The 11743-nt window shown below is 37.5% G+C and overlaps 1 protein-coding gene across 1 annotated transcript; it reads right to left on the reverse strand.

Moving 5' to 3' along the window:
* Nucleotides 1–4025: 4025 nt before the first annotated feature.
* LOC144215953 (LIM/homeobox protein Lhx2-like) lies at nt 4026–11531 on the reverse strand. The gene is made up of 5 exons (XM_077745186.1): nt 11287–11531; nt 10272–10474; nt 9258–9628; nt 7064–7269; nt 4026–4754 (listed from the first exon to the last, which is right to left on the reverse strand). Exons 1-5 carry the CDS (start codon nt 11467–11469, stop codon nt 4464–4466), a joined length of 1254 nt encoding a protein of 417 aa, XP_077601312.1. The 5' UTR covers nt 11470–11531; the 3' UTR covers nt 4026–4463.
* Nucleotides 11532–11743: the final 212 nt, after the last annotated feature.

An 11743-nucleotide genomic window follows, 5' to 3' on the forward strand; every position in this document is an offset into this window, starting at 1 on the left:
CCTTTCTTATGCGCACTTTCCCTCCAATCATGTGCCACTGCTCCCTGGCTCCATGACTAACTTTATTTATAATGAGACCCTTTCGACATATGTTGATGATTTTGTGCATGCTTTGCATCTGTGCCTTGGAAATGTGATTTCACAGTTTTTTTTCGTTCTTTTTTTGCATCTGTGCTGCAGAATCTGTGTTACACCCTATCCTGGAGACCCAAATAATGAAGAGGAAAAATAGTATTTTTGTTAGATGGACTGTCGATAGTCTTTAACGGTTGTGCGTGTGGTGCTCTTCTTTCGAATGGACTAAATACGTTTTGTAAAACCAGTTGAAGGTACAATATAATGAGGATTTTCGCAATGCATCCAAATATAATGTCAATCTGACATATTTTTTAATGTTGTCAAGTTATTGTATTCTCCTCCACATATAGATGTATGACAAGGAACTGCTACATTGACAAAACACTGATATGCTGTGTTTAAAAATAGAGCTTCTTCCATTGCAAATGTTAACATCTCCAATTTCACTCAACTAGCTTGCTTGTTAGTTGAAACACATGTCCAGAAGAGCTGAGCTCGTCCAAGAAAGCTATAACATTTGCTGACATTCATTAAACATTATCCTATTTTTAATAAATCAAAGTTTTGAAATTTTGTACGATATTTCACATGTATTTGAACCTCATGTGTACCAATAATGGTCATACAGTCATGAATCATCTTCATGTTTTTTTCTTTTTAAATGAACATTTAGTTACTTGTCAATGCAATACTTTAACACAACTTGTGGGTGGATGTGAGGAAAAAATGTTCGCTTACTGTTTTCTTTGCATGTGTCATAGTTGGTCACATGACCAGGTGGTTGCCCACATGCTAGAGGTCTTCAATTACACAGGTTATGTTACACTTCCTCACTAAGTGTCTCAGGCAAGTTTTCACATTACCAGGTGAATCAAAATGCCAGTGACACCTATCCTGGGCTCAGATGTCATGGTTGAGAAAACAGGGTGTCAGTCTGGCTGTTCTCCTGCTGCCTGCAGACAGCCTCTGTCAGTGTCAGACCAGGAAATGCCACCTCTCTGCTGACAGCTGTCTGTGCTGCATTCCCACTGACATCCAGGGGGAGAACCTGGCGAGTTCCCACATCCACTCTGTGAGCTGCCATGCAAAGTTCACATCCTCAAACTTGCTTCGCACAGCTGTGCAGCTCACATTCTGTCCTGACAGCACTACGTTTTGCCATAGACCAAGAGAAAAAGGCCTGGTCCTGGAAAACTTTTACATTCTGCTCCATTCAGAGAGGATTTGTCGCTTAGAGAGCAGGATAATAAAGCTGTGTTTCTTCTCGGGTTGCTCAAGGCGATCTTTCCAGCAGACATTGGGATAGCTGCATTGGATTAAATGAGCTCTCTTCCTTGTCTGTCAAGGTGAGAAAAGATGAGGATTGGGAAAATGTAAGTTTTGTGCTGGGGGTATTTTAAATGAGAGGACATGTAGGGTTAGAAAATCGATTGCTTCATTTTCTAATCCTTCATGTAGATTTTCTCCAGGAAAACAGATTTACCTTTTCATACCTTTTCCCTAAAATGGAAATTGTGGATGGTTGTTTGTCCCTTTGATTGACTGCCAATCAGTTGAGAGTCCAGCTCACCTTCTTTGCTCATTCACCCCCAAGAACTCCATGAAGATAGGACCTACAGCAAAAAAATAAATGCACAAACATTAACAAAGCACAATTTATACAGTTGTGTGTGTGTGAAGTAAATAAAAAATGTGATCAAATTTCTTATGTTGACATCTTTTCTGGCCAGGAAAACATTGCACACATTTTAACATAAACGCAAATTAATGGCGACCCTTTTCTTTACATCTATAACAAGCCAAGTGTCTTCCGATAAATGTTCCTGAATGAAGACACATCAACAAATCCGTCATGTATTTATGTATGTCTTTTCAATGCTAGTTACTCCCACTAATTGGTCTTAATTGTTGGTAATACCCCCACGTCAATCTCCTTTAGGTCACTCGGCATGCTGCTAAGGAGATGCCTTTTTTATTGATGTGACAGCGTTAAATTGAGAACCTTTGGCGGTATGTCAAAGCCTAATTAATCACTCTAATTTCATCTCTCCATGCTTCCTCGGCCATTGAGTGAATGTGATCAGAGAGAGAGGCATCACTGTGTTAGCTAAGCCTCCTCATGCTAATTAGTTTGTAGCCCAGAGATGAAGAGGCCCTACGGGTGAAAGGCGAGATGCTAAAGCTGGCCTAAATGGCCATATAATGACCAAGGGAACAGTAATCGGAAGCCAGCTCGTTTTCATTACATATTACATTCAAGTTCTTCACCCTTTTCACCCCCACCCGTCTCCATTAAATGGCACAAGTTTCTGAGATGATCCAAGGATAATTTGGTCGTCTGATCCGTCCCTCATCGGGCATACTATGTCTGAAGTTCCAGACATTTCCTTACTGAACCATCATGTTACTCCAACAATGGTCTTCATGAAGGAGGACTGGAATGGTGAACTCATAGAAGTTCTTCATATTAAATACTAATGTGAACATCTACTGTAGCCTCTTTGGAAATATTGAGGTGGCCTACATTTACATACAGTTTAAATGATTTGACGAAGAAAGTCAGATCCGAGTCGCCTTCAACAAAGAAGGATTCCGGAAGCAAATTTTGATGAACTCTTCTGCAAGATGGTGAATCAGAAAGATTGAAAAAAATCTTTCGATTGATTTCAAAATCAATGATGATCTATGATCTTTTGAAAACCAGCTCTCTCTAGGAAATGCATGCAATCTTACCTTAGTTCCTTAATTTGCTAAATTCCAACCTGTGCGATATTGTTAAATGAATTAAACAACAAGGATAATCATCAATCTTTGTCATTGCACCGGAATGTATTCCACAAATTAAAACATGGCGATATTATAAAATGTGAAGTCTGATAATTCTTCTATTTTTTTTACGTTTTACCATTTGGAAAATGTGCGAAATTCCTTTTTAATAAATTATGCAGAACCCCTTTTTTTTATAATGCCTATCCTTCCGGATCCTCTCTATTAAAACCTTCAGCAAACCCCTTTTTATGTGACTGTGGGTACATCCGGCTAATGTATTTGTCATTTAATGATTCTGTCTGAGATTGCAGGAGAGCTAACCGTTCTCTAAGTCAAGCTATGCCTGGTAGCAGAAACATGGCAGAACCAGCTGCTGATAGGAACTTGCAGGATAAAATTTGTGTTTTTTAATGGCAAATTGCTGCAATCACAGACGTACATAGTTTACTGTAAACTTGAGTCCCCATTTTAGTTGGTAAGTTAAACGTGCTCTGCATTTGATTTGAAGTCTGTTCACATTTTATTCAGTCATATACGTAATACAAACCAAAACAGGCTTTGGCCCACAGACTGTTTGAGGAAATCTGCATACAGTTGACCCCTTCAATGTGAAAACAAATCTTACAGATGCATGTTTTGTTTGTGTAGATATTATTTTTATACAGTACATAATTTTAACTTTCATGGACCGTAAAAGAGGATCAAAAATAAATTTTGGATTTGATATCATCAAAACTCCAATGCTTCAACCGCTAAATATTCCTTTTTTGGGTTTATTCTAACTCTGTCTCGTATTGGAAATGTCCATCACTCAAGACTGTTCGGATAGTGTTTGTATTCACAATTAATAGCATTTTATTTTATTGATGCTGAAATCTCTGAGATGGGTCCGTTGTCAATATTTGGTTGAAAACTAGTTTTGCTACATATATGCACATGAGGGCAACTTTGGGATTTAGTGAAAGCTCTAATGTCAGAAAAGTAGAAAGAATACTAGGTTAGTCAATTTTCCATGATGTGTATTTCTGTAACTAATAATGGAAAACAAGCACAGGTAAATGTTGGAAATGCGCCCAAGCACACATTACACATAAACCACAGAGGCCATTTTCTCTCCTGACACGAATCAGTCATGTGAGATTTTGTGCTTCCGTTAGAGAAAATAGACTATAGGCATATTGCAGTGAGAGGGTACTGTAACCTGTGTTTAATCTCAGATTTTCCCAAAGAAAACAAAAATTACAATCCATCTAACAATGACTCTTTTACAACAACATAAATACTGTGTTGGAAAAAATGTATTCCAAAAATTAAGCAGTTTTTACTCCCCTTCGTCACTTTCTGTAAACATTGAAAAATGCAAATCAAGTCTTTTCAGTTCTTAACAAGACAACAACATCTAAATAACAACAACAGTTCCATCTGTGAGGCTTGACTTCTTCATTATGCCAAGTATCCAATAGGCTCAGATAAAAAATGGAACCTTTTTCTTCTTTGTGTGTGTGTGTTTCTTTTTCTTTCATTTTTCTACTCTTAATGTTCAAAGGAGTCAAGTTTGTTTTAAGATTCAGCAGGGCGTAGCGGAGGGAGTGTGCTTGTGGTCAAACAACTGTCCATCAGAAAAGGCTAGTCAGTGTGGTCTGTGATGGGCTCCTACACTCATGGACATCCATGCCGCCCCCGACTGAGGTGAGCACAGAGGTGACTGTGGGCATTGTAGGGTTAGTTAAGTCTGTGAGGGTGGTGGGGGTGCTGGAAGGGCTCATGGAGGCATTTGATATTTCAGAGGCTGGCCCTGACGGCGTGCCACCCTGCAGTGTGGATCCGTCGGACGTCTTGTCTCCACCAGTGCTTTCTTGTCTCAAAAGATTCCTTCTGAATTTGGCCCGAGCATTTTGGAACCACACCTGCCAAGAAATAATATGATATTGTTCAATAAAATAAATTGATGAACAGCCCAATGTATAGGATGTATATGTTAACTGTTCTCACATAGATTGTTGTCAATATTCTCATAGAACTACTAATAATTTTTATATACTTTATTTTTCTGACTCTAGGTCTCACCAGCCAAGGAATAAACAATAAAGAGGAAAAATCATTATATAAGTCGCACTGGAGTATAAATCGCAATTTTGTTTTTCTGATCAGAAACGAAAACCAAACATACGCTAAAGTATCAACAGACTAAATAGGCATCTGTTAACATAACAGCTTTTCAAAAAACTATAGTCTAAAAAAAACAGCCTATCAGTGGTGAGTGAGGAAAAAATACATATATTTGTTTGCATGTTTTGATTTTGAATCTTTTTGTACAGCAAATATAATTAATGTTCAGCACAAGTGGAAACCAGGTTTGATGAATCAAAAAATAACCTTGATAACTGCAAGTAGTGAATAAAAAAATAGTGATTTAGCCTTTTTATCTGGTGTAGCTTTCTTTCAAACGAAGACAATTAAGATAAAAATACATTCATACTTTTGAAATGGGGAAACTAATGAATGAAGTCTCTATAATAAAGGTTGTAAAGCAAATGGGTTGTTTAATTAAGTATGAAAATGACATTCTTTTCAAAAATGCTAACCCATTATTGCATGTTCAAATTTTGATTACTCATCAACCTAGTCACTAAGCAAAATAATTCAAATCTCTTCAAAGAGAAAACAACATGTCATTGCACAAATTTTCCAGGTCATCCGATTGTCAGAAAAATAGTCTTTGTAACTGTTTCTCAAAAACAAATGTATACCCTTTAATAACAAAGAATGGATGGCTTAAAATCTCTTTAAGTATACACAGTGGAAATATGAAACTGTCAAATAAAGGTTTGTCTGCATCAAGCGGAAATCCGTTTTGAGACCTCTGGCGATTCTCTGTTGTGCAGTTCTTTGAAATTTTAATTCACTAACACGACTCTGTTGCCCATTTTGATACACTAAATAAAAAATTAAAAAATATATATGAAGAGTGTTGACTTGATTAAAGACAGCAATTATAACTTGTGATAAACAAGTGGATCTCAATGTCATTTAATCATACACAGCCACTATGGTCAGTTTAAATTTAAAACAACCAACATATTCACTAATTTTACTGAACAAATTTAACAAAAACTAGGTATATTGTTTATTATTTGACTGATTATTGTGTTCATAATCATTTGTTGGTGAAACTGTAATCAGGCCACCTTTATTATGGACATTGCCTTCTAAGCGAAATGATGCCGGTCTTTTCCATAAATAAAAGGAAGAGATCTTTCCTACATTTTATTCTTTTCCTGAAAGTAAATTCCGCCTGTTCCTATATTCCAAAGTCTACTTGGGGAGGCATCAGCCTGCGCGTCGCTGAGTGCATGTGATGGAATCATGTATGCAGCCGTGGGAAACGAGCAGGGGGAGCCACACATCAGCTGGAATAGCAGGCGTGAAAACTGGAAAGCATCAAAGCAAAACGACTGCTTTGTCTTCGCCAAGCGTTAATTAAAACAGTCGGTTGGATTGTCAAATTGTCTCGTCCCCATGATGATTTTCCTTCTCGTCTGTGGAATTCTGTTGTAATCTCTCTCTTCTGTTACATTAAACAGCTTTTGTTTTTCATCCCTCTTTTCTCATCATATCACTTATTCCCTTGATATATTTCATGATTTCCCTTTCAGATAAATTCTAATTTATACTGCAGTCTCACTTCATTTTAAGTTATTATTATTATTATTAAGAGGAGATGCAAAACATAAATATTTCAGAGTGCCGTTTCTCCCAAAAGATTATGAATACAAAGCACTTATTCCACCCACTTCTGTGTTATACAATTAAATCCAAAATTGTTTTAATTGATGCATGATTCTAATATTTCTTTTACATAATCCCACAATGGATTTAGATGAAATAGAACCATTAAGAAGTCATTGAAGTCAACACGTGTGGTTAAAATTTGAGAGTAATTACGAAGAACATGGAATTCATAGGTTTTAAATTATAAACAAAACTTAAAAAATACCTAATTTTAATATTCGACTAGAATGCATAGACATCAGCAATTTGTAAGATTCGACCTTTTGACACCATCTTATTTCTATTAATCTCTAGTCACTTTTGGTATTAATAAGTGAACAGCAAGAATTATTCATTGGAAGGAGATTTGACATCTGATGTTGTTATATAAAGCCAAGCAGATTGGTTTTCTATTTCTGTGAATTAATTGAGAATGTGTGTTTACCTGTAAAACCCGCTTGGTGAGGCCTGTCTTCTGAGCAAGCTGTTTGAGGTCCTTGGCGTCTGGGTTGTGGTTGATGGCAAAGTAGGACTTCATGGTTCTCAGCTGGTGGTGCTTGAAGGACGTCCTCATTCGCTTAGTCTTCTGACTGCTGCTATATTGGGAGTCCCTGTCCATGGACTCGCTGTCATTCTCATTGCAACTCAGTGCTACGGGCCAGCAGGGAACAAGAGGAAGATATGATTACACAGCGGCAACAGTCATCTGATCATTAATCATCATCATTTAGAGTTTATTTTTCGATTCCTTTCACATTACATTTTCGGTTTAATTGCAACTACAGCAACAACACTCTTATTTCCATCAATGAGTGTTTTGAGTATTTATTTATCAATTATCCTCTTGAGCTGGGCACATCAATCAATCTTCATGTAAATGTGAGCCGGAACAACCCTGTAATTTCCCCATTTCAAGGAATTGCCATTAAATGACTGTTATTTAAAGAATAAAAACAATCAGATCAAACTCGACAGTGACGATAACGTTTGTTATAGGCTCCCTTGTCAACCTTGCTGATATCTGTCTTTACCAGGAAGAGGTGCTTGCCAGGCTTTTTAGTACGTACACACACGTATGTGTGTGTACTTATCCTAGTCTGCAAATCTCTTGGCAATGGCAAAAGTGTTGCTGCGTTCATAACAGTTCGCGTTCAATATCACAACGCTGCAAATATTGAATATCAAGTGAGTGATAGGCATCAGAATAACACTTCTCTTAATTACTGCATACAAAGCACACAGAACAAATGCTGCTTTTGAGAAATAGCATATGCTGCAATATTTTTTTTGACCAAGACACAATCTGTGAATGTGCTGTCTTTGTCCTGCCACCGTGAGCCTCGTCTACAGTGAAGAATTTCATCCATACACATTGCTCTGTCCCAAAATATGCTCCACAGGTGAAGTTGGCTGCGATTTCTGGTTGAAAACAGAAGAGGGCGCGCTGCATCTTTACTGTCCTCCTATTGTATAGTAGTTTCTTTCCAGCATATGCTTGAGTTTTTCCCTACCTTTTGTGGGTCTGATTTAAATCTAAGTATTCAATCAGAATCTCAATTACAGTATGAGGAATCATGACTACTTATTCAGTAATGGTATACATGTTTACATAAATATATGTGTTATTTTAGGTTCTGTTTTAAACAAAAAAGGTAAAAACTTTAAAGCCCTAAGCAAAAAGAAAAAAAACGGTGAACTTGTTCTCTTGTCCAGTGAACACAACACACACACACACACACACACACACACACACACACACACACACACAATGATCTTTCTGGGAGTTTGGCCCCTTCCCAATGCACCAGGGTCTTCAGTAATGTGTGTGATGTGTGTGTGTGTGTGTGTGTGTGTGTGTGTGTGTGTGTGTGTGTGTGTGTGTGTGTGTGTGTCTGCCTGTGAGTGTGTGTGAGTGTGTGAGTGAGTGTGTGAGTGAGTGTGTGAGTGTGGGTGTATGTGTGTGTGTGTGGGGGGGGGGGGGGGGGGTGCATAAGGGAGGTAGGGGGTCTGCAGATGTCGATAGAGCCAGACAAGTGGAAAGGGTGAAAACTGGCGGAACATCAAAAAAAGTTCCATTTATAATACCAAAGACGACAGGTTAACGCTCTAACAACCTAAAGAAGATTTTCCATTGTGCAGAAGTGGATTTAGACTTTGCTTCACCATTAAAATTTCATGTTACTAAAGCTTGTATGTGTGTAAGTTTTTGTCACGTGAACTTTGGAGGACTGTTTTACACACGCTGACATTTATTCTGTAGACTGATTCTATTGGTGGTTATTCATTTCATTCTTATAGAAAAAAACTGCGAAAGAGGTCCATTATGACTCTTCTAAGAATGTATATTTTTTCGATCATTTTGAAGGCAGACGACTGTTCTATCCAGGGAACCATCAATAATACGTTTTTTAAAACACATTATACAATGAACAATACAAATTATACTAGAATAAGCGTAGTATTTCCTTTTTCCCTGCATCTGCACACGAATATAATTAAAACAATGAATTAACACTCGTTAAATAATAACAAAAATAATGATGATAACATAATAAAACAAAAATATGTTATTTAAAACATGGAATTAACGTGTTATCTCAAGGAATGTTATTTCATTTTATTGTATTTATTTATTTTACCTGCATTATAAGCTGCCAGCTCTGCTCCAGGTCCAGGGCTCTTCCTCTTCCTTGGCCGGCCTTTCTGCACTGTTCCTACCCCGTTAAAGTAGGATAGTCCGAGCGTGTTGGCCGGGCTCAGGCCTTTGTTCAGCACCACATCTGCGTGGTTAAAATGTGTCTGATAGTCCCCTTGGATGAGCGTCTCAAAGTGCAGCCGACAGTACACCAGATTGTCCTTCATGCCAAAGTGGTCCCCGGTGGTCAGCATCTTGCTGCAAGTAGTGCAGGTGAAGCAGTTGAGGTGGTAGACCAGGTCCCGGGCTCGCATCACCATCTCCGAGGCAGAAATACCGAGATGGCACCTTGCGCATCTCTGCACCGAAAATCTTCTGCGGGCAACACATAACCCCATCAGCGGCTGGACACACACTCACACACTCGAGGCATCCCCCTCACAGCTCTAAACACAACTCTATGCAACTATACAATCGACGCAGACCAAAGTTTCTTGCGCTATACGTTCTACTAAAAATCAACACTCAATTAAAAATACATATGTACAATACACAGGCACACTGGCTGTGTCCATAAATATGTCTGTTATGAGCAAATATTTTCCCCATTTCCTAAAAATAATAATTTTAGTCCCATTTATTGTGTACAAATTGGCTAATCACATTAGTATACACACACTCACACACTCATTATATATATATATATATATATATATATATATATATATATATATATATATATATATATATATATATATATATATATATATATATATATATATATATATATATATATATATATATATATATATATATATATATATATATATATATATATATATATATATATATATATATATATATATATATATATATATATATATATAAATAAAACATTTCACAATGTATTCTCTCTAACATAAGACTGAAGATGGTCCACAACAGTATGAATTTTCTTTCTTCAATCCAGATTAAGTGCATCTTTTGTGAGTGTATGGAGCTTCTGTGGGCCTCCTACCTGTAATAGTCCTCCTTGCAGTAGATGCTGCCATCTTTGCTGAAGCAGGTGAGTTCAGACTCCAGGTTGAGTTTGCACTCACAGCACTTGAGACAGCGCATATGCCACTGCTTGTCCACGGCCAGCAGGTAGTAGCGGTCGGCGATCTTTCTCCCGCAGCCTGCGCACAAGGCCACGCGCTCGGTTGTTATGCACGGCATGGCCTGCAGTCACACGGGGGAAAAGACACGAGGACACGGTCAGCATACAGTCAAGGGTTTGCAAAATCCACAAAAGGCAACCATGGTCATATTTTCGTTCGAGATTTCTTAAAAAATTCCAACTCTGATCTTAAATACTGTAAACATTAAAGCTGTCACTAGACTCACATACCTAGAGTTGATATGTACTACTTTTGTGATGAAAATAATCATTTTATTGTCGTGATCATTTAATATTGAAACAGTACACGTGTGGAAACAATAGAAAAAAAAGGTTATTTAGAATTTGGAGGCACAGTTAAATTCAATGATATTTATACTCATTATAAATAATTTGCATTTAAGTTGTGAATTGTCCATGTGTTCTGAAAGAAAAAAATATGTTTTTACGGTTGTTATTTAAACATATCACCGATTACAGTTTTTTATTGTTTTCTTTTTAAAATTGGAGCTTGAAAGACCTTTCAAGCATTTCAACCCTTTGCAAAATTCAAATATATGCACATTCTATTTTTCATAATTGATCTATTTTTATTACTATCATTCTAATTACTATTACTACTATATATATTGACAATTTGCATTACTTCGTTGGCCAAACCTAAGATTGAAGTGAATAAATTATACTTTTTGCCTTTCCTTTCCTGAATCTAAAGTTTGATGCTTTTAAAGCCAGCACTTCTCCACACAGCAACAATAATTTCATACTCCCCTTATGCACTGAAATCAAGTACGAATCCCGGGTACCACACATCCCCAGGCCGCTATACAGTGTTCCCTAACAAGCCAAATAGAATGAAATAGATGACCCTCACCGTCTCCGACTCGCCCATATCGATGGCTGAACTGATGGCCGCTGATTCGCTCTTTCCTCTGCGGTCCATTTCTTCCACCACGCCGTGCACGTCGCCTCCGGGGAGGCCGTGGAAAAGCATGGTTGCAGCCGATGGGAGAATATTATAACTATTCTCTTCAGATCTAAAAGCCAAGATGTCCATCAGAAGAAAAACTCGGCTCAAAAAAAAAAACACTCGCAGTTCAGGTCCTTTCTTTTCTTGTTTTTGTTTTTTCTTGTTTTTGTTTCCTCGTTTACGTGAGAAGTTAAAAAAAAATCCAGATCAGGATGGAAAAAAAATTGAGGGAGGAATTGGACACGTGTTCTCCTCAGTATATCATCTGCCAATGGTAACACTTTCCCGGATACCATTCATTCTCTGACAGATGAATAATTCGAAATGAGAAGTGAATATGGAGAATTTTGTCTTCGAGATG

Source organism: Stigmatopora nigra, chromosome 22 (genome assembly GCF_051989575.1).
Source record: "Stigmatopora nigra isolate UIUO_SnigA chromosome 22, RoL_Snig_1.1, whole genome shotgun sequence".
Classification (NCBI taxonomy): domain Eukaryota; kingdom Metazoa; phylum Chordata; class Actinopteri; order Syngnathiformes; family Syngnathidae; genus Stigmatopora; species Stigmatopora nigra.